The sequence below is a fragment of the Rhipicephalus microplus genome, chromosome 10 (genome assembly GCF_043290135.1).
Source record: "Rhipicephalus microplus isolate Deutch F79 chromosome 10, USDA_Rmic, whole genome shotgun sequence".
Lineage (NCBI taxonomy): Eukaryota > Metazoa > Arthropoda > Arachnida > Ixodida > Ixodidae > Rhipicephalus > Rhipicephalus microplus.
The window spans coordinates 45466963-45487297 of NC_134709.1; the positions used below are offsets into that span (position 1 = coordinate 45466963).

The 20335-nt window shown below is 48.5% G+C and overlaps 1 protein-coding gene across 3 annotated transcripts in view; it reads left to right on the forward strand.

Moving 5' to 3' along the window:
- LOC119181112 (uncharacterized) overlaps positions 1-20335 on the forward strand; it is a 90537-nt gene that overhangs the window by 34609 nt on the left and 35593 nt on the right. For all 3 annotated transcript variants that reach the window (XM_075875596.1, XM_075875597.1, XM_037432293.2), the window contains exons 2-6: positions 5440-6561; positions 8219-8365; positions 9501-9832; positions 13045-13351; positions 18962-19142. In XM_075875596.1, coding sequence (XP_075731711.1) covers positions 5446-6561; positions 8219-8365; positions 9501-9832; positions 13045-13351; positions 18962-19142 — 2083 coding nt within the window. In that variant the 5' untranslated portion in view covers positions 5440-5445. The remainder of the gene's footprint in view (positions 1-5439; positions 6562-8218; positions 8366-9500; positions 9833-13044; positions 13352-18961; positions 19143-20335) is intronic.

The window sequence follows — 20335 nt, forward strand, 5'->3', positions numbered from 1 at the left end:
TGAGTGGATAGATGGGCCCTGAAGCCCAGCATTGTGGGGGGAAGTAGGCGGTGCTCTTCCGCGAAATTTTGCAAGCGACAGAGGACAACATGCTCCATTAGTTTGCCCAGGCAGGAGGTCAACGAGATTGGACGAAGATTCTCCAGGTCGAGTTTCTTGCCCGGTTTCGGTATAAACGCGACCCTTGCGTGTTTCCATTCTGATGGCAAATGGCCGGACCTCCAGCACTCATTCATATATTCAGTAATGGCCCCTACCGACTTTGGATCGAGGTTGCGCAGCGTCTTATTTGTCACCCCGTCAGGACCGGGTGCCGATGTTGTACGCAGTTTATGTAGCGCTATGCAAACCTCACTTTCCGAAATGTCGGCGTCCAACTGTTCGTTGGCTGTTCCAGTGTATTCAGGCAACTGCTCTGTGCTGTTCTGTTTCTGAGATGTGTTGATGTAGCGGGTGATGAGCTCCTCCAGCAGCTCTTCGTTGGTGCCCGGGTATTGATGGACAATTCGCGCGAGCTGTTTGCGTGCGGCCGACTTGGAGCTACCAGGGTCCAGCAGGTGTCGCAGAAGATGCCACGTTTTCTTGCAGCCCATCTGGCCATTGAGGCTGCCGCAAAGTTGGCCCCACTGTTGGCGTGTTAGCACAGCGGTGTGGGCTTCTAATTCACGTTCGAGCCTCGAGATGCGGCGGCGGAGCCTTGTGTTGTGACGTTGGCGCCGCCACCTACGCATGAGGCTTTCATGCGCCTCCCACATATGTAGAAGGCGTGAATCTGTTGATGGCTGTTCCGGAGTTACGTCTGCTTGGTATGTTGTAGCGTCCACATCTCGACTCAAAGAAAGTATCCATTCGTTCAAGTCCAATACCGAATCGGGTGCCGTTTCTTTGCGCAGTTGGCGGAATTTATCCCAGTCTGTAATGCGAGCTGTGGCTCGTTTTTTTACATTGCTTGTGGTTAACTCAATGGTTACCGCTAGAATGAAATGGTCACTTCCTACGGTGTGACCTGTGTTTTGCCAACGGGCACCCTCCGTGTTTTTGCAAAGGGAGAGGTCTGGGGTAGTATCTCGACATACGCTGTTCCCGATTCGCGTCGATTGCTCCGGATCATTGAGGATACTGAAACCTAGGTCGTGTATGATGCTCCATAATCGGCGACCCTTGGGGTTGGATTTCGGGTATCCCCATTCGGGATGTTTTGCGTTAAAATCGCCTAGTACGAGCAGCTTTGCATCCTTCGCCAGATTTGTTGCTTTCCGAAAGATGTAAGGTAGATCCGCAGCTGTATCTCTTGGAGGGCTGTATATATTTAAAATGAAGAGTGGCTTGTCTCCTCGTCTTTTTGGTATAATTTCCACCAGTGTGTGATGAATACTCGTACCCTCAATTTCATGTTGAATGGCTGTGACATTCTTGTGTACTAAGATGGCAGTGTGGCATTGTGCGCTCGCGGATATGTCTATTTTCTGATTATATGATGCGTATCCGGGCAGTTGAGCGGCAGTGTTCGTTTCTTGTAAAACTATGATGTCCGGCGAACATTCCCCATTTGGTGCATGGTTTTGAATATGCTGGATATGTTGCTGCAGATGGCCCTTCTTATTGCGGAAGCTCCTGCAGTTCCACTGCCAGACGGTGAGCGTGTGGAGAGCCGCCATGACTATGTTATTGGCGTAGGGGCCGGTGTTTGCCGGCTATTGGATGGTGTGCGGTGGATGGCCAACTGCACACTGAAGTCGGCCAGTGCAGCTTCGGTCGAGCTCTTTAACACGGCGAATGAGGTGGTTGTTTCCCGGATGGTTTGGTGGATCGCATTAAAGCGCGTTTCTATTTCAGCGTTCAGATCGGATTTCAGCGTTGAGATGGCTGCCGTGACTGCCGTCGTTACTTTTGTAGTGATGTCGGCGTCTGCGTGGAGTGAAGCTGTGGGTGTAGCTGCCTTGCGTTTATTAGCGTTCTGAAGTTGAGGAACTGGCGATAACGCCGGGTTTGGTGCCAGGGGGTTCGGATGTGCGTCTTGTGTTTCGGATGATGTGGGTGTAGTTTGTTTGTCGATACTGAGTGCTCTATCTATTTTGGCTTCTAGAGACTGGATGTAGCTAGTCAATTTAGCTATCTGGGACTGCTGGGCCGAGATTTGAGCCTTAAGGGCAGAATTCTCCTTTGCCAACTCCCTCACCTGTGAATCGGAAAATAGTAGTGATGCCGGGGCGCCCCGCTGCCAGGCCACCGACTTGGACGCTTCTCCGGGACCTCGACTGGATGAACGAGACACCGATGGGCTGCGCCTGGCTGATTTGGACCTTGAGTGAGATGAGGGCCTGCTGTCTCGTCGTTGGGCTGAGCGTGACCTCGGGCGCCTGCTGTGGGATCGACACCTGCTGCCACGTCGTTTAGCTGAACGAGACCCTGAGCGCCGGGTGTGGGATGGGGACCTGCTCTCTCGGCGCTGCTGCTGGTTGCTGCTGTTCCCGAGTGGTGGGAAAGATGCAGAATGGTCTCGAGATGATGGTGAGCGTCTGCTGGAGGAGCCACTGTGAGATGGGTTGCGATGGATGTTCGACGAAGGTTCTTGCGCTTCTTGCTTCGATTGCGGGGTGGGTGGCGCCTTCTTGATAAAGCGATACTTGCAGTTTGAGCTGCCGGTGTTGTGTGCACCATTGCAGACGATGCAGCGTGGCGTGCATGCGGGTGTTTCGCCCTGTCCTGGTGTGGGGTGTTCCTCTCCGCAACGGCGGCACCGCTGCTTACGTGGCATCGGGCAAACATCCGTGCGGTGACCAACCTTGCGGCAGTTAAAACACGATTCCACCCTGTTGTAGAACGGGTACAGCCTGATGTCGGTTCCGTGGTAGAATATCCACTTTGGAAGGTTTGGCGTCATTAGTGCAACCACGACGTGCCTAGTTTGGCCCAAGCGTCTTCCACTCACGATAGGAATGGTGGGGTTGCTGGCTTGTAGGTCTGCCAAAATCTCTTCGTCTGAGAAGTCATCGTATGCATGGAACATGATGCCTCGTATGGCGTCGTCTGGAGGGGGGGCGTAGACATGGAGCTCGATAGTAGCAGCGCCGATGGTAATCGACTTCACTCGAAGGTAGGCTTGGGCGCGTTGCGAGTCGATCACGCTCAAGGTAAAGGTATTATTGGTGGGGTGCGTCCGAAGGCGATCCCGACTTGCTGGTGGCTGATCTGGCAGTGAAGCTGCCTTGAGCAGGGCGTCGTGCAATTGCCACGGCGGCACTTTCGTCAAGTCGATGGGCGTTCTTGGACGTCCTACTATATGAATGGAGTCTTGCGGCAATCGGGGGAGTGGTGCCCGCCGACGTAACCGAGGCGGACGTGACTTGACCTGGGGTTGGCGTTCCGGCACAGCGGCGCGGGCATTCTCCGACGTACACGGTTGAAGAACGGGCTTGCCTTGGTTTTGAAGTTCCCGTCGGCGTCGTTCCTGGGCACGATAGCCGGGCGATTGCCAGGAATCGTCGGACCACTCCTCTTCAGAGATGGTATGACCTTCTACGACGCACTCCATTCCGGTGGGCGGCTGGGCACGACGATGTGTGTAGCGTGAGACGCTGCACCAGGCTTAGGCAAGGAGCCGGACGCGCGCTGAGCCAGCTAGGCTCAGGGCGGCGAGCGGCGTTGGTCGGGTCAGCAGATGCTCCTGGGAGAATCTTGATAAATCCAGTGCAGAGAGTGATATCCGCGCGTTCCCAATAACCTCATGCACCCACTCATACATAAATTATTGGTCAGTAAGCACGCGTCGCAGCGAAAATGCCGAAAGGCTCGGGAGACGATGTACAGTGCGTCCTACTGCTCCGAGCGTCTCAAGGCGACCCCCCTTACAAAGAGGATTCAGCCTAAATTGAGGACGACGCAGTGAGCGGCGGAAAAGCAAATTATAGGTATAACCTTAAGGGACAAGAAGAGAGCAGAGTGGGTCAGGGAATAAACGGGAGTAAAGGACATCATAATTGAAATCAAGAAGAAATGGTCAGGGCACGTAGGTCATTGAGGATCACAGGCTGGGTTCCGAAAGAAGGCAAGTGTGTGAAGCGAAAACAATGTTAGTTGGGCAGATTAGATACGGAAGTTTGTGGGTATGGAAGTGGCAGCAGCAAACACAGGACAGAGTAGACTGGCGGAACATATGGGAGAGGCTTTTGTCCTGCAGTAAGCGTAGTCTGGATGATGATCATGATATTTGTGTACTCAAGGCACATAAGGTAGGCCTGCAGCCAGTAAAATTCACAGCTGTGCAGGAAGCCTACGTTGAGATTAGTACACATACAGAGCAAATTGTATATGGCATGCGAATGAATTTATCACAAAATGTCAGAGAAGTAGAAAGTATTGTACACGTGAGCACGCGCTCAGTTTCAAACGTTGGAAGGTGTCGTGTTGCATGCTCGTGCACTTCATAAGATACCACTGCCTCGTATTTGCACACATTTGTGCTTCGCACACATTCGACGACTTTTCATTGCCATTGTCCGCGTGACATCACTGCATTATGTCAGCGACAGTGCGGATCTGCCCAATTTGGTTTTCGACATTTGGTGCAACTGGAGAGTTGTGCGGTGCGCGAATAGACGAATTGCATGAGGTTAATGCTTAGGCCACAGATAAACTTGATCACAATATTGCAGAGAACAAAAGAAAACAAGCCTTAGGTTTAACAGTACTTCAGACTATCGATTCATTTTTTTTTTTTTACTGTCTGTATGATGCTCTCAACACTGCATCGAACTTAGTTCTGTAAAACTTGTACACTGGACGGATGGCTGAACACGTGCGTCACACTGTTCTCTGAAAAGTGCTTGAATGCATAGTCATGCAGTTATCTGCCCTTCAGAAGGAAGCGGTGCTGAGGCCGTAATATTTTTAGCTCAAAAGTTCACGGAAGTGAGACAGTCGCTAATTTCACTATCAAATTCATTACTACAGGCAAAAGTCGAAGGTCAAAGGTTCATTTTCAAATTCTGCACTGAAATCTGGGTGTGTGTGGTGTCATGGATCGCTAGAGTGTATTTTGCACAGTTTAATTACCTTGGCCTAACAGAATTTCCTAAAACCTAGGGTGTTAAGTCTATGGCCTCCTCAGAGGACACTGTACTTAAATACTTACTGATTGGAAACTTTGTAGGACCTAGTAGAACCAGCACAAATCTATGATTGATGTCATGTTTTGTGTAGGAAGTCCAGGGTGGCGTTGCTGCCCGCACTCTCTGTCTGCCCGATTTCTCCTTTGCCAAGTGTCCTCTTGCGACAGGCATGGTGGTCTTGGAATGGTGAATGACGTATGAGAAAAAATTGTTTTTCTCTTCAGTGTCCATTAAAGATGTCTCGTTATCTGATGAAACTTGCATGATTGTACTTCGCCAGTGCCCAAAGATTTCTTGGATACACCCTCACCAAGTTCTCATTGTGCAGGGCGCCATGTCTGATGGGTCGTGCCGACTGGCCGTGACCTGCCTTAGCAGTGGCATCAATCCCTCGAGTGCCCTGCTTCGGCGCCTGTTTGACCTTCCCACAACAGTCCGCAAGTCGGACATCCTTGGCTCGACTAACGAGGACAGCTGCTACGAGGATGCCGTTTCCAACTATCATGTGGACTTTACTCCCACCAAGAGTTACGACGATACGATTGAAGTCATCATCAACAACTGGAAGGATCCCAAGGAGGTGAAGCTCCTGTGCAGTGCCGTTCCTGGATGGTGGCTATCATGGCCCAGGCTAGTGGAGTCGACCTTAAATGAACATTACGACCTAAAAATTTCAAACTTTTCTCTTGGATCTTTCGTGGGCATGGGAACATTTGTAGAGCACTACTGTTCATCGCCCAGGGAGCCGGACGAACCAGTGAAGGCAAAGGCCAAGCAGTCTAACCAGAGTCGGGCATCTTCTTCCAACAAGAAACCCCGATATCGCATAACACAATGCATGGCCCACTTTGCGCACTACCGCCAAAGGCTGTACGTCTACTTTGTCGACGTCAAGGAACCGCTGACTAAGCAGGAACAGAACGGCGAAACGCATGCCCGGCATCGGTTTATCATCGAGTACTCCTCCGTGCGGCACGTAGTCGTGTCCAAGAACCCTGATGGCGGGGACAACGACTGGGTGGTGTACCTGCATTTCATCCACCCGCCCCTTCTCTACAGGGTCCACGAGACCCACTGCCCCGAAAACAAGGACCAGGACGACGAGTGCGACCCGCGCAAGCCCAAATACGTAGAGCAGTACGAAGTTGACGAACGGACGAGGTGGGTCCGCACGGTGGACTTTGGCAAGCAAAAGACCAAGTGCGGCAGTGGAACGCTGGGCTTGTGTCGGGTCATGGCTCTGAGGTTTTCATCCGCGGGTGACCGCATCGAGGAAGCACTTGCGGCCTTGGGCATGCTGAGTACGACAACGAATCTGTATTACGGTGCAGTGGAGCTTAAGGCGAGGCAGTGCAAAGGCATTGGGGAAGCCGATAAGGAGCTGCAAGTGGAGGGCTTGCCATTTGGCTGCAGATTTGCTCTGGCCGCCGTTTGGAGATCGTCGGCACAGGTGGGACAGTGTTGTTTGTAGGAGCAGAGGGAAAGGTTGGGTTAAAAGTGGCCTGCTAGTGTTTGCTATGGTATGGTAGAGGCTCTCACCTTTGCAATATTTTCTTCTGAAGTTTATTGCTGCTTTGCCAATTTTTTGTTTGATTTATTGTGGCGTTTCTGCTGTTGCTTTTTAGCTGTGTTGAGTTCTTTGGTAGGCATATCATCGTGACTGCATTATTACGATTTAGTCTCCATATAGGAGACTTCTATATGGTGAGCAATACGGGCAGTTCTGTGTGTAATTTCATGTTTTTTGAATTCATTTGAATTTGAAGCTCTTAACGGTGCCAAATTACGCGGATTTTGAAAATTTAGGGACACAACATGGCGCTGAGGTAAAAAAAAAAGACGGGCAACGCTTACGAAGAATGCCAGTTGCGTTCTTTACCTTATTGTACAGAAAGGATCGCCGTGTAAAGTGACAGAAAAGAAAGGAAGTAAAAGTATGCAAAGAATATCCCACTTGTCTAAAAAGACGCACGCATAAAATCTGCCAATATTGTTAAGCATTGAAATAAACTGTTATCACAAGCTAGAGTCACAGATTCAGAAATAATAACACAAATGTCATGGGACAACCATATGCCTCAGGTGACACCCAGTGACATAAACCTGCAGTTTTGTAACAGTATCAATGACCAGCCAAGGTGTTTTTGCCTTACATATGTATTAAGGGGACCACTGTGAGGTCTTGAAGAGAGCTATGCTGATGTAACAAACGAACGTAGCTCAGGGCGGCGAGCCAATGAATACATACATGTATTAAGTAGGTTTTACATGACTGCAAACTCGCTGCCCAAATCTTGCATATATTTGGTAAAATTCTTGATAACCTAATAAAAGGCCACTATGATGCACACAAGGAACCTTGCACACGCAGTGTACCGCTAATGCGTTGCCGCTGACGTTTGACTTGCCACCTGGGTCAGTTGGGCCGAGCTGTGGAATCGTCCCCGTGATTCCTCACGAGAGATGATCGCTGACTCGGGCGCTAACTTCCGAAAGGGGAACGGCATGGCCCCATGTAGTCTCACTCCTGCCAGGCGGCCCCACTGGCACCCCCTTGGGAGCAAAGGGCGAACTGTAGCTCGGTGGCATTTAATCCAACCATGATGTGTGGGTGCTATGAGACAAAAAACGAGCTTACTGGTATTATTAGCATCTCTACGCCTTTTAGCACTGTGCCTGAACAATACACTTTCTTGTTCTTTTCCGAAGTCATTGTAAAGCTGTGTCCTTTCAGCAATGAACAGATACCAACTTGCCCCGTTTAGACTGGGAAGGCCTCTGTAAGAATCGGTGCTCAAAGAGCATTCTTTTCGGTTTTGGAGATATATGTAGAAGTGATTTTCAGAATTTTGCACAGCTAGGAAAAAAAAACAATTCCGTATTGGATCGGGACCTATATATGTATTGTAGAGTTACGTGTTCCTCTTACTGGTCACACCGTTGAGTAGCTAAAATTTTATTAAACTTTGTTCTGCCCTGTGAATAGGCATAAAAAAAAAGGGCATGTTTCGTTACATGCTGTGACATAAACGTTATGAAGGCATTGTTGCTGTTCTTTGGGCACGCGTGAGAGGCCCTTGTAACCGAACATTACGATCACTTTGCAGGTGGTTGACGAATTACTAATTAACGGCACCAAGGCACAAGTTGCAGAAGCATTGAAACGGATGGCTTCGGAGGACCCTGAAGCTTTGGAGGAAGCACTCTATGCACTGCAGCAGTCGCTGGACAAGGGCCGGTTCGTCTCGTTTCAGGTTAGATGCCAACATGCATAGTGTACAGTAAAATGCTTAAAAGAACATAAAACGCTGTGCCGATTCAGCCTGAAAACAGCGTTCGGGGTACGGATGTTACCTATGATAAAACCGAACGCTTACCTTAGGAGGGAGCATTGTGCAATGCAAAAGCCAAGCAAGTCAGACATGTCCATGTCAAGCTTTGTAGCTACCTATGATAAAATCGAATGCTTACCTTAGAAAGGGCATTGTGCGATGTAAAAGCGAAGCAGGTCAGACATGCCCATGACGCACTTTGTAGCTACCTATTATAGAACCGCACGCTTACCTTAGGAGGGAGCATTGTGCAATGCAAAAGTGAAGCAGGTCAGACATGCCCATGTCAAGCTTTGCAGCTACCTATGATAAAACCGAATGCTTACCTAAGGAAAGAGCATTGTGCAATGCAAAAGCGAAGCAGGTCAGACATGCCCATGTCGAACTTTGTAGCTACCTATTATAGAACCGAACACTTACCTTAGGAGGGAGCATTGTGCAATGCAAAAGTGAAGCAGGTCAGACATGCCCATGTCAAGCTTTGCAGCTACCTATGATAAAACCGAATGCTTACCTAAGGAAAGAGCATTGTGCAATGCAAAAGCGAAGCAGGTCAGACATGCCCATGTCGAACTTTGTAGCTACCTATTATAGAACCGAACGCTTACCTTAGGAGGGAGCATTGTGCAATGCAAAAGTGAAGCAGGTCAGACATGCCCATGTCAAGCTTTGCAGCTACCTATGATAAAACCGAATGCTTACCTAAGGAAAGAGCATTGTGCAATGCAAAAGCGAAGCAGGTCAGACATGCCCATGTCGAACTTTGTAGCTACCTATTATAGAACCGAATGCTTACCTTAGGAGGGAGCATTGTGCAATGCAAAAGTGAAGCAGGTCAGACATGCCCATGTCAAGCTTTGTAGCTACCTATGATAAAACCGAATGCTTACCTCAGGAAAGAGCATTGTGCAATGCAAAAGCGAAGCAGGTCAGACATGCCCATGTCAAGCTTTGTAGGCTTCCTTTTTGCCCAATAGGAAAGGGTTCCTATATTTCTATCTCCGCCTTACAGAGACTAACAGTTTTTGCCTCGGTTATTCTTTGCTGTTGGATGCAGGTAGGCCTGGAGGCACTGTACAAACGATTCCATTCGATGCGCCGGAGTTCCGGCAATCTGACTGGCGGTGTGCTGGGGCAGGAGCTTCCGGAGCACGTCTGCCTGGTGCGGCGAGCGGTGCTGACACCGACACGTCTCTTGCCGTTGCCACCTCAGCCAATCAGCACGAGTCGCATTCTTCACCACTTCGAGCCCGAGCATGCGCTTCGCCTGCTGATACGTGACGAAGATGGCAGCAAGATGTCCTACTCGTTGGGCATCCAGCGCTCTCATTTTCTCTTTACCCTCACACGTCCCAGGCTGCTCGAAGGCTTCACGATCGCCGGCCGCAAGTGAGTCTTGTCCCGTGAAGACAAGCTGCTCTCAACATTTTATTGCGAGTGTTGAAAATTTGTCACATACTGAAAAACTTCGAGCTACAAGAGTCACGAAATGCCTGTTGCCTTTAATGTCGGCTGTCAAGTCAAGTACTCACGGATAACGTAGCTTTCAGCATGTGAACTCTAGCGTCGTCTCGTCTGTGGTATTTTATGCTAGAACCAGTTATTTTGTAGCTGACAGAGAGCGTGAAACGCGTGCAACAGAGCACACTTCTTTGTTTTTTTCCTCGCCTGGGTGACGAAAGATCTATCTTCAATAATTTTGTTTATCTGGTGTGCACGCAACCAAGAAGTGGCCCACGACAATAACGTTTTTGTTGTAAAGTCTTCACTTCTCGGGCACATGAAGAATTTGTGACTTACAAAAAAAATATGGATTAAAGTTGAATTTTAGACACTAACTGCAGAACCATTTAAAGGTTGGCTGAAAAAATGAAAACAATTATTATTTTGCTTGGCAGTTTCATAATTCTGGCATTAAAGTGTCGGTAAACGTCCCTTTGGTCCAATATTTGTGAGGGAAAGTGTGGGAATTGAGGCTAGCCTGCTGCCTTTGCGCGGGCTTTGCCGCATTTTCTGCCGTTCTCATGTCCCGACATGTCTCCCCTCCTCTGCTGTCTGCCGCGCTGGGGGAGCGGAGTGACGTTTAACCCCCTCACTCGGTAGAGAATGTTGACTGTGGCGCCGCGCGTGCGGAGTCTCCCGAGAGGTTTTTGCGCGCTGTGTCGGGAGCGGAGAGATTCTCTCCGGGACTGCGGACGGTGAGCCACGCAATCTTTTCCACCCGTCGGCTCTCGTCGCTCGGGGCTCGTCGGACTTCGCTGACGGTGCCTCGCGCCCGAGGCGAACGCTCACATTTTGTTGCCCCACTGCGTACGCACGGCCGAAGGGCGGTACGGTGTCCTAGTGCGTGGCCTAGCTACGCCGACCCGTCTCCCTCTGAAGCCAACGCGAGCTCCTTTGCCCTCGCTCGAGCAACTGGGCCTTGTTCCCGGTGTCTACGTGGATCACCTTTACCGCGGAGACGTGCTCGTGGCACCCTGTGTAGTACTTTTGTGCTCGTGGCGTGGATAAGCCTATTTGCTTTCCCACCGCGCCTTTGCAACGGGCTGTACTGCGTTTTGGTGTTGCCACAGACAATAAGGTGTTGCGACTTTGAGCAGTATCGTGTTCTTGCGACGGCTAACGCGTGCCCTGCGGCTCGCTAAGACCGGACCCACGCTAGTGGCCGAACTCCTTCGGGATACGTGTCACTACAAAAGATAAGCACATCCTTGTGAGATCCGAAAATACCGTTACACGAATTTGAACGATAAGTGCAGTGATAAGAAAGTTACAAAGTATAGAAGACTACCTCATCAATAAGTTTATAACCTGGTTACCCGCGCTTCCTCTGCTGCGCCACGCAGTCCTCAAAGATGGCGGACAGAGACCGGAGGGACCCCCAGCACTTACTCCCATGGATGACAATGCGGTGGCTTCGTTTACATTGAGTGCACGGTGGTCCAGAGTCCTGGATGCACTATTGTGTGCATTCTTGCTGCTTGTATTCAAGTTCCTAGTGACTGACACTCTGATTTGCAGAATTTTGAAGTCTCAAAGCTACACTGCGGCTATGCAAAGCACTGTATGTAAGGGGCTTCTGAATAATACATTTAGCTGAGCATCGCTTGCATGCATGCATGCAGATGTGTCCTGAAAAAGTGCAGCGAACTGCATAAATTTTGCATTGGTGAGGACTATGTCTTGCAGACACGCAGCCAGCTTTGCTGCGAGATGGTGAAATCAAGTGGACGCACCTTCACGCTCCACTCAATTGACTTTCAGTGGCGCAAGCGATGTGTTCTTTCTTCTGCTCGCTCAATTCTTTTGCGTCTGCTACTCAATCTGCGTAGCTGCCACGAGTAAAAGACGAAAGCCTTGAGCTTTCAAAACGTAGCAGCACATACTTGCGAGGAATGTATTGCTACTGTTTCCTATCTCTGTTTACAGTGCATTCACTACAAAATTATCGCTTGTGGCTGATGACAAGCAACAATGTTGGAATGTCTAAAAGAGAGTGCCTACTATATGCAGCACATTGAGCAAGTGTGCCATGTCTAAACAGCAACTGAAAGCAAAGCCCGCGAAGTTACGTTCCGACTAATCAATCGGCACATCAGTGGAGGTCAGTTGTGGCTCGACAGTGTGCGGCGGCAGTCTGAAGAACTAGAAACAAAAGCTGGCGACGTGGGGAACAGCAGCATGAGCAGGTCAGAAATTCATAAAGGCTGTGGTATAGAACAGCCCGCTTCAGCTGGTTAAGGTCTCTCGCATGTTGTTCCCGCCATTTTCGGCGGTGAAGAGGATATATGTAGACCAATGACAGGAGAACCCCACTTTGACAATGTTACACAACGTTGACGATTAGATCATTAGTGCGCAGCCGGTGACCGAGTGAGGCTTCCTTTGTGTTGCTCGTGGCAAAACGGAGCGGTGAAAAATAGAGGTACGAGGTAGTTGGATGGGTGCGAGGCAAGACACACGGGATAAATGCGCGTAATGGACGCTGCAGCACATTACAACGTCGGTTTTCTTGCGAGGACTGGCATCTGCATGGTGCAAGAACCGTGAGAACATGAACACATGCGAAACGGAAGCAGATTGGTCACACTTTTTGCCGTGATTCGCAGTAAAAGTCTGAATAACACAGGCATTTTGATTCTTTCATTACTTCCACCAAGTTTCATTTACCTATTCAAGCAGGTAATTAAGCAAACAACACATTTCTCAAAAAAATTCTGTGTCACATGCTTCTGTAGGCAATGACAGAGCATCAATGTCCATGCAGCGGACAGATCTTAGAGTACTGATCACTACCTAGGGCCGTTTCTCTTTGTATGTCTATGTCATCCCCTCAGTCTCAGGGAACATGCCTGTGATGCAAAGGGGAAGCGGCATCAAGTTTAAACTTTGACCTCTTTTCACGGGGTGTAGTGTTGCAAATTTCGGGCTGGCGTGATCGTGTGTGTCCAGTGGATGCATTGTGCTCGTCAGGTGAAAGTGGTCTGACCTAGTGAGGCGGGCCCTCTAAAGTCCCAAGGACATTTTCTACAGCACACGTGTCTTCAAGGCCAGCATTAGGTTCGACACTTGAAACATTTCTCTTAATAAATCCTCCGCAGGTTCGTGTTCTTGGCATCTTCCACGAGTCAGCTTCGCAGCCATGGCGCGTGGTTCTACTCAGTCGATTCACAAGGCCGTTCGGCGGACGATGTGCGAGGTGCTCTGGGCGACCTGTCGCATCTTCACTTACCTTCAAAATACATGGCACGGTTGGGGCTGGCGTTCTCACAGTCGTTGGGAAGGATTCGGGTCCCTCTCAGCTGCACCGAGGTGGTGCCCGATATTGAGTGTGATGGGCCGAAGAGGAATCTGCACTACGTCTTCTCCGACGGTGTAGGACGCATCTCTACAGCTCTGCTTGCCAAGGTGAGTCTGCAGGTGTGCCAAGAGAGGGGCACTGCTAGGAATAACTTTTTGGAACTGCATTACTATTTAGTAAAAGCTCATTAAAAGGAACCTCAAGGGCCCAGGAAAATATGCTCCTATGGGAGTTTTGCTTGCTTGGAAACGCGTACAGCCATGCAGCACTGTTGGCCACGCCTCTTGACAGGGCTTTCAGAAGGGCAGGGCTGAATCAAATATGAATTCCTGCAAGATTGAATGTAATGAAGTTGTAAATATAATAAGTGTGGTTAGTCATTTTTGAAATTAAAATGAAGTGGTTTTTATATCTTAGTGTTCATTATTTTAGCATCAAAAACAAGTTACAGGAACAAATGAGCAGATACTTTGCATGCGAAGAAATGTTTAAGGAGCAAATGGTTGTTCTATAGCTTGTGAAGTCTTGCTTCACGATTGACGTAACATGCTGCACATAACACGCTATGCCCGTGGGGATGAAAGTTACTACACTTTTATGCCAAGTTTGTTTGTTTATGTGTTAAGGTGCAGTTAATGTTCTGTGAGATATCTATAAGCGTTCAAAAAGTATTTGTATATAATGACGGCTCTCGGATCAATACTCAATTCTGTCAGGTTGCGCACTGGTGGTGTCTAGCAACGGTGAATGTGTACTATGTGAAAGTGAAGCGTGTCAGTTTGACAAGTCATACCTCTCTATAAGAGACACTGATGTAACAGACAGATAGGTATAAGAGACACCGGTATGCTAGCATTGAAATAGGGATTGATGAGAAAACACATGCGTGGTGCCCCACTTTTAAGAGACAACTCATATTAAAGGCAAGAATATCTTCCTGGAGCAGGTCTTTTTATAAAGGGGTTCAACTGTAATGCACACGCATGCAGAGACCTGAGAACGAGTTATAAGATTTTCTAAAATTATGCAGTCCATACAAGATGTTCTGGTGGAACGAAAATCTGTGACAAGGAATCTTGTTCATCCCATCAATTTTGTCGTAGCAAAATTATATCTCCTGTTGGTAACAGTTCGAAGTATAACAACTCATTATGTTATGTGTTTTTTTTTGTTTCATTAAAGTTTACTGAAATACGTCTGCAAATGCGGGGCTTTACAAAACAATGTTATGTGCTGCATGTGAAGGGTGGTGGGGGATGATATACATCGTCTGAGAATAATAAGATAGCTTTCGCTTTCAAGTTGTTTTAGGCAAATGCACGGTGGATCCTGTGATTCAATTAGATGCTCATTGCATCAACCATTCATGTTTTATGCCTGGCAAATGGGTCAGTTGTCCACCATAGCATGATCTTCTCTCCAGGTCCCATGCTTTCTTGACAGCAACAGCTGAGACAGTGGTGTTTTGTTGAAGTGATTCTTTCTAGTGAAAGGATGGGCTGATACATCATTATTGGAGGTTGAGGTTTTCGCGTATGCTTAAAAAAAAAAAGTGCACATTCTTGTTAGTTGAGCTTGCTTATAACGAACCTGAGCGGGACGCCGCATTCGTTCGCTGTATCCTGAATTTGTTGTGAATGAAACACAGCTTTTCGAAATTTCTTACTGAAAAACATTCGTGAGGGAATAGCAGAAGCGATAAGGTTGGCCTGGAGTTTATTTAAAGCTCTTCGAGGCCCACGGCATAGCTGCCCGAGGCTATTAATGTAGCCAATTGCTACAAGCACAGAGATTCCTCCGAATTGCCCCGGCCATGCACTTCATTCACAACAGCCTCATCCGTGCACGGTTCTGCAGTGTTGGCATCATTATCGGCTGTGATTAAATCATTGCAACAGATGTCCGCATGTTCTGCCATGTCGAAGTTACACGACGCACTGCCACAAATCGCCAGAGTGGTCTAGCTCGGAAGCTTCGTCACGACGTCGACGAAGTCGGCCTCGTGAAAACAGTTTCACCCACATGTAGCCGTCACCGCCGCCCACGAAGCCTTCACTATCTCCACAGCTAAATACAGGGACACCCAAAGCGGCAAGTTAGCTGCCGGGCGGTCAACAGATACAAGCATGTGCTCCACAACGCGGAATCTATAATAAGTCCTGAACGCGCGGATGGCGCCCAAGCCAAGCGGTCACGCTTTCAACCTTTTGTTTAGCAGCAGAAAAAAGCACGGAAGGCCTCCCGTCCGCCGTTCTGACCACACACGCACACCAACAGGGAGCAAGACTTGCAAGCACTACAGTCGACTCCTCTTAAACGGAACTCGAAGGGGATCCATAAAACTGTTTCATTTATCAGAAGTTTCATTTAAGCAAAGTACACTTATTTAGTGAACCAAGACCTTTATTCGAATCGCACAAACCTCACCTTACTCATGAGGATGAGTAGGAGAAAAAAAGTGGATAGTGGTTTGTTCGGCAAGCTTGAGTTGTTTTTCACAAGGTGCGCACCCATGCCTGACAAACTACCTAGAAATTCTGGACAAGCCTCATGCTCAAAATGGCACTGCAAAAGTTCAACATCCTCTTTAGCTGATCGGTCTGGTGGCACCACTGCACTGGCAGTATTGTCATCACATTCATCGCTGAAATGTTCATCTTCATCTTGCACTTGGACAATCATTTCCTCGACAGTTTCTTCACGGCAGGTACAAACATTTTCATCAATTGATTCAGCGTGAAAGGGGCAGAGGATACGACCTGACTGAATACTGTCTTAATGTCGGCATCAGCAGGGCTTCCTTCTTCATCAGGTACTGTTTTCTTGCACTTGAAAGCCAGCATGGTGAAAGCATCTATGTATTGTTGCTCCCAGGCACAAGCCAAAATGTGGATGGCTGCCAATAAATCTATGCTGTAGCGTTTCCCGCTGCCTGCTCTAAGCAGCATTTGATGGAGCAATCTTCTGCGGTAATGAACTTTTGTTCAGAATAACCCTTTGATCCATTGGCTAGTTCACTGCCGTTGCATTGGCTGGCGAGAACTCCAGAGTAATGGCTTGGAGTACTTGAACCTGACCGTGGGCTGGGCAATTATCCACGATGAAGACAACCTTCTTGCCTTGCCTCGTAAATCTTGCGTCTTCCTCCCGAAGCCAGTTTTCGAAAATGGCCATGGTCATCCACGCTTTTTCAGTCCCATGGTACGCAACAGGAAGGTGTCCAACCCCTTTGAAACAACGGGGGTTCCTTGACTTTCCTATTACCAACAGCTTCAATTTCTCATCTCCTGCCTTGTTTGCACCCACCAGCACAGTGATGCAATCTTTCCTGCGTTCTCCTCCACTGTAGGGTTCGCCTTCAAAGGTGAGTCTTTGATGGAAGCGCCTTATAAAAAAAGACCCATCTCGTCGACGGTAAAGACTTCTCGTGGCTCAAAGCTCATCAAAATTTTCTTAAACTGCCCTTGTTGCCAGTCGGTGCAAATGTCCCTGTTGACTGCACCACTCTCACCTGAGATTGTTTTGAAAACTACCTAGGCCATGCCGTGTTTTGCAGTGGTTGAGCCATCCGTCGCTTGGGACAAAGTTCTTGGCACCCATTTGCATGGCGATCTCTCGAGCTTTCTGCTTTTCTAGTTGTTCAGAAAGCGTCGTCCGCATACGCATCTGTTTAGATGTAAAGGTCCCATTCTTAACTGTGCCTTCAATCCTTTCTCAGTCTTTCCAGATTCGTGACAGCGTCGATTTCGGGATGCAGTTTTTCGCCACCTCCATCTTGGGCAAGCTGCTTCGATCGAGCTTCTGAAGAATTTGCAGCTTTTTTTCAAGCGAGAGTGTATGGTGCGGCCGCTTCCTTTTCATGAGGCTGAAATAACACCATGATCCACCGCATTTCGCTGCACAAATAGGCCTAACGCACAATTGACTCACCGACTTGGCTCCCACAGTCACAAGCAAGAATGGCTACTGGATTGGCTTATCTCGATCTCAGGTGTTGCCATGGTTATGAGACTACCTTTGGCATGAGTGAGCCTATGCTGTGTTTAGAGTTTGTGCCGTTTAACCATAAGTGACCAATAAGCACTTTTTCGATTAACCGATGAGTTTTACTGCGCAACACATAGAAATCCAACGATATGAGCCCGTTTAGTTCCGTTAATGAGGCATTTTCGTTTAAGCGAGTTTCGTTTATTTGTAGTCCACTGTACGTAGAAGTCGGTACGCGTGGGTAGAACTGCTCTGGGCGTGTTTCTAGTCAGAAAGCGAAACTTCTGAATTAAAGCCAGCGTGCCTGGCGGCTCGCATCGCAGAGTGGTTGAGAGGGGCGAAGTTGCGATAAAGAGAGGAGAGCAGACTTGGGAAAGACGTAATAATGGCAGACAGAAATTTAGTGTTTTTTTCCTTACTTCAAGAACCACTACCACCACCCGCAAAGTTGGGATAGTGATGCACGAGTAGGGAAGCATACGGCGGGAAGGCGACCTTGGAAACCAAAACACGCGAAAAGGCAGGTTGGGTAGTTGCCCGCAGGGTCGATGAGACGCACAACTCCCGCGTGGGAAAAACTTGGGAAATTGGTCTGTGCGCACAGAGGTCAAAGAATTGCATTGCGGCAGTGGCGCCGGCGAACTTGCGCAGCTCCGTCTACTTCGATGATTCGCTGTTCATCCCGTGCAAAAGCCATTTTTACGCTTCTGAACGCATGCGGGGAGCATGCTAAGCTGAGTGCGAAGTGAGCGAGAACAGGTCCCAAACATGGAACGCAGACAAAACACAGACGCAGAAGATCGGGTACACTGATAACAGAATATGTTGGCAAATGGTCGGATCACTCCAGGTTGGTGACCCTAACGAAAGTGTAGCAAAGCAGTGTTCAGAAACTGATGGGATACTAGTTGGCCGACCGATCTTCGAAAGATCTGTGGCAGTGCAAAAACGCGGGCCTCGTTTGGTGATGTGGGGTGCTCAAAGTAACGGGGGGGGGGGGGGGGGGGGGACACACAAAAGACGAAGGCGGTGCGTAACAGCGAAATGTTGGGGAGGGCGACAACTAAAGGGCTGTGGAGGCTGGGTCGGCGTTTCACTAAAGGATCTACGGGCACCTCGCAGATTTCCCAGCGGTGGTCGAAACTGGTTTCCCGGGAAGTCGCCGGAGCGTCGACTCTGTTCTCTGCAACCGATCAGCGACGCTCAAGGCGTTACGCGTTCTAAGTGCGATTTTGTGCCATTGAAATCATGTATATTTCCACGGTCACGCGGGTATCATTCAAGTGAAGCTTCGTTTTAAGTAGTGCTGTTATATGTGGGCTCAACTGTATTCCCATCGTGGTATCGAATCCCGGCTGCGGCGGCTACATTTCCGATAGAGGCGGAAGTGTTGTAGGCCCGTGTGCTCAGATTTAGGTGCACGTTAAAAAACCCCAGGTGGTCGAAATTTCCGGAGCGCTCCACTACGGCGTCTCTCATAATCATATAGTGGTTTCGGGACGTTAAACCCCATATATCAATCAATCAATCCATCTATCAATTGTATTTCCAGGGAAACGTTATAAATGTTGGATACCGGCAAAACATCTGTTCCTGGGTTGGTAATGTAGCTGGGTTCGACAGCAGCACGTCTTGCTGTCTGGTACACATTCGTTTAGAAGAGGCTGCTCTGTCTGCTGAACATTGCGTGTGGTGTTTCAAACATGTGGATAGCGGAAGTAATAATGCAGGTCCACGAAGCTCTTCCACGCGAGTGTCGGCCAAGTGCCATTCAGATTCGATACGGAGGATGCAAAGGCATGCTGGTTGAAGACCCGACGCTGGAAGGGGACCGCATCATTTTCCGGAAGAGCATGTACAAACATTCCTCTGACAGCGAGGACCTCTTCATCCTCAAGACCAGCCGGCCCCGTAAGTCTGTACTCTGTAAACCACAGATCACTGCGGTTATGAGCATGTCTGTGCCATCAGTGGAGTATTGTCGCACCGTCGGGAGCGCATTGCCACGCCATGAGGTGTTTGTCACTGTACAGTTGGGTGTGTGTGACTGTTTGCAATGCTTGAATACTGAATCGAGTGGTGTTGCATATTACACGAACTGATATGTTAACAGGCGTACTTATAGACTGATATAAAGTGTTAGGTAATGCAGGCTTGCTGGTACATACTGAACTTTATGTAAACAGTGCTGCAACAGGACAAAGAAGAAAGCGATAGGGTTTAGGTGTACCTACTTAGCTTTTTATTTCACGGGAACAGCCTTTTTCAACTTTATCGTGACCTGCTTGATTGGTCGGCACAGGCCGCATTGAACTTGCATGCCGCATCGCGAATAGCACCAGCATTGCGTGCCCAACCAGTATGAGTACCTTCCAAAATGTACACTTGTATGGTCGATAACACTATAATGTTCTAAAAGGCATGTATAAAAGCTGGCGAACTTCTCTGCTGATCATCTTTCTGTTTACCGACAACAGACCGTGCTGGAGCCCATCGTTTGCGCTTGGTGTGCCGCTTCTTCTCTTTCTGGGCAAGAGTCCGCTCGATAGAGCGTTTCATCCTTACTTGCAGGAGTTCTACTTCGCTTCACCATCACAACTGCATTATATTCAAATAAATAAAGTAAAGTAATTTGTTTTGTGGAAGTTTTGGTAATTGGAATTAATGTGTAATTACTGTTTATTCATTCGGCAGGCTGTCGTGCTGCAGTCTTACATAATAGGAATAAAAATCTAGGCTCAATATACATGCGCAAATTTGTTTTTAGTTGGCTTCACCTTGAACAAAGAAAATGCTTTTGACATTCGCCCTGAAGTGAGTCTCACCAAATGGCCTTAAGTACATCACAGTGCCTGTACCAAACTGATCAGCTACGCTCATGCACTGCTCATAGAGGTTGAGTAAAGAGACGTCGATTGTAGAAAGTTCAATTCATCCTATGTGCAATTCGTCTTGCTCTGTCTTGGCCACTAGTCCAAAGAATGGGGGCAAAAACAAGTGTGGGTCTAATACGTATATGAACATCGTGTCATGAGGGAATATCCAAGGGGCAGTAGAGGATAACTTCTCCAGTATCGTGCTTGATGCTTGCATGCCCTTGCAGT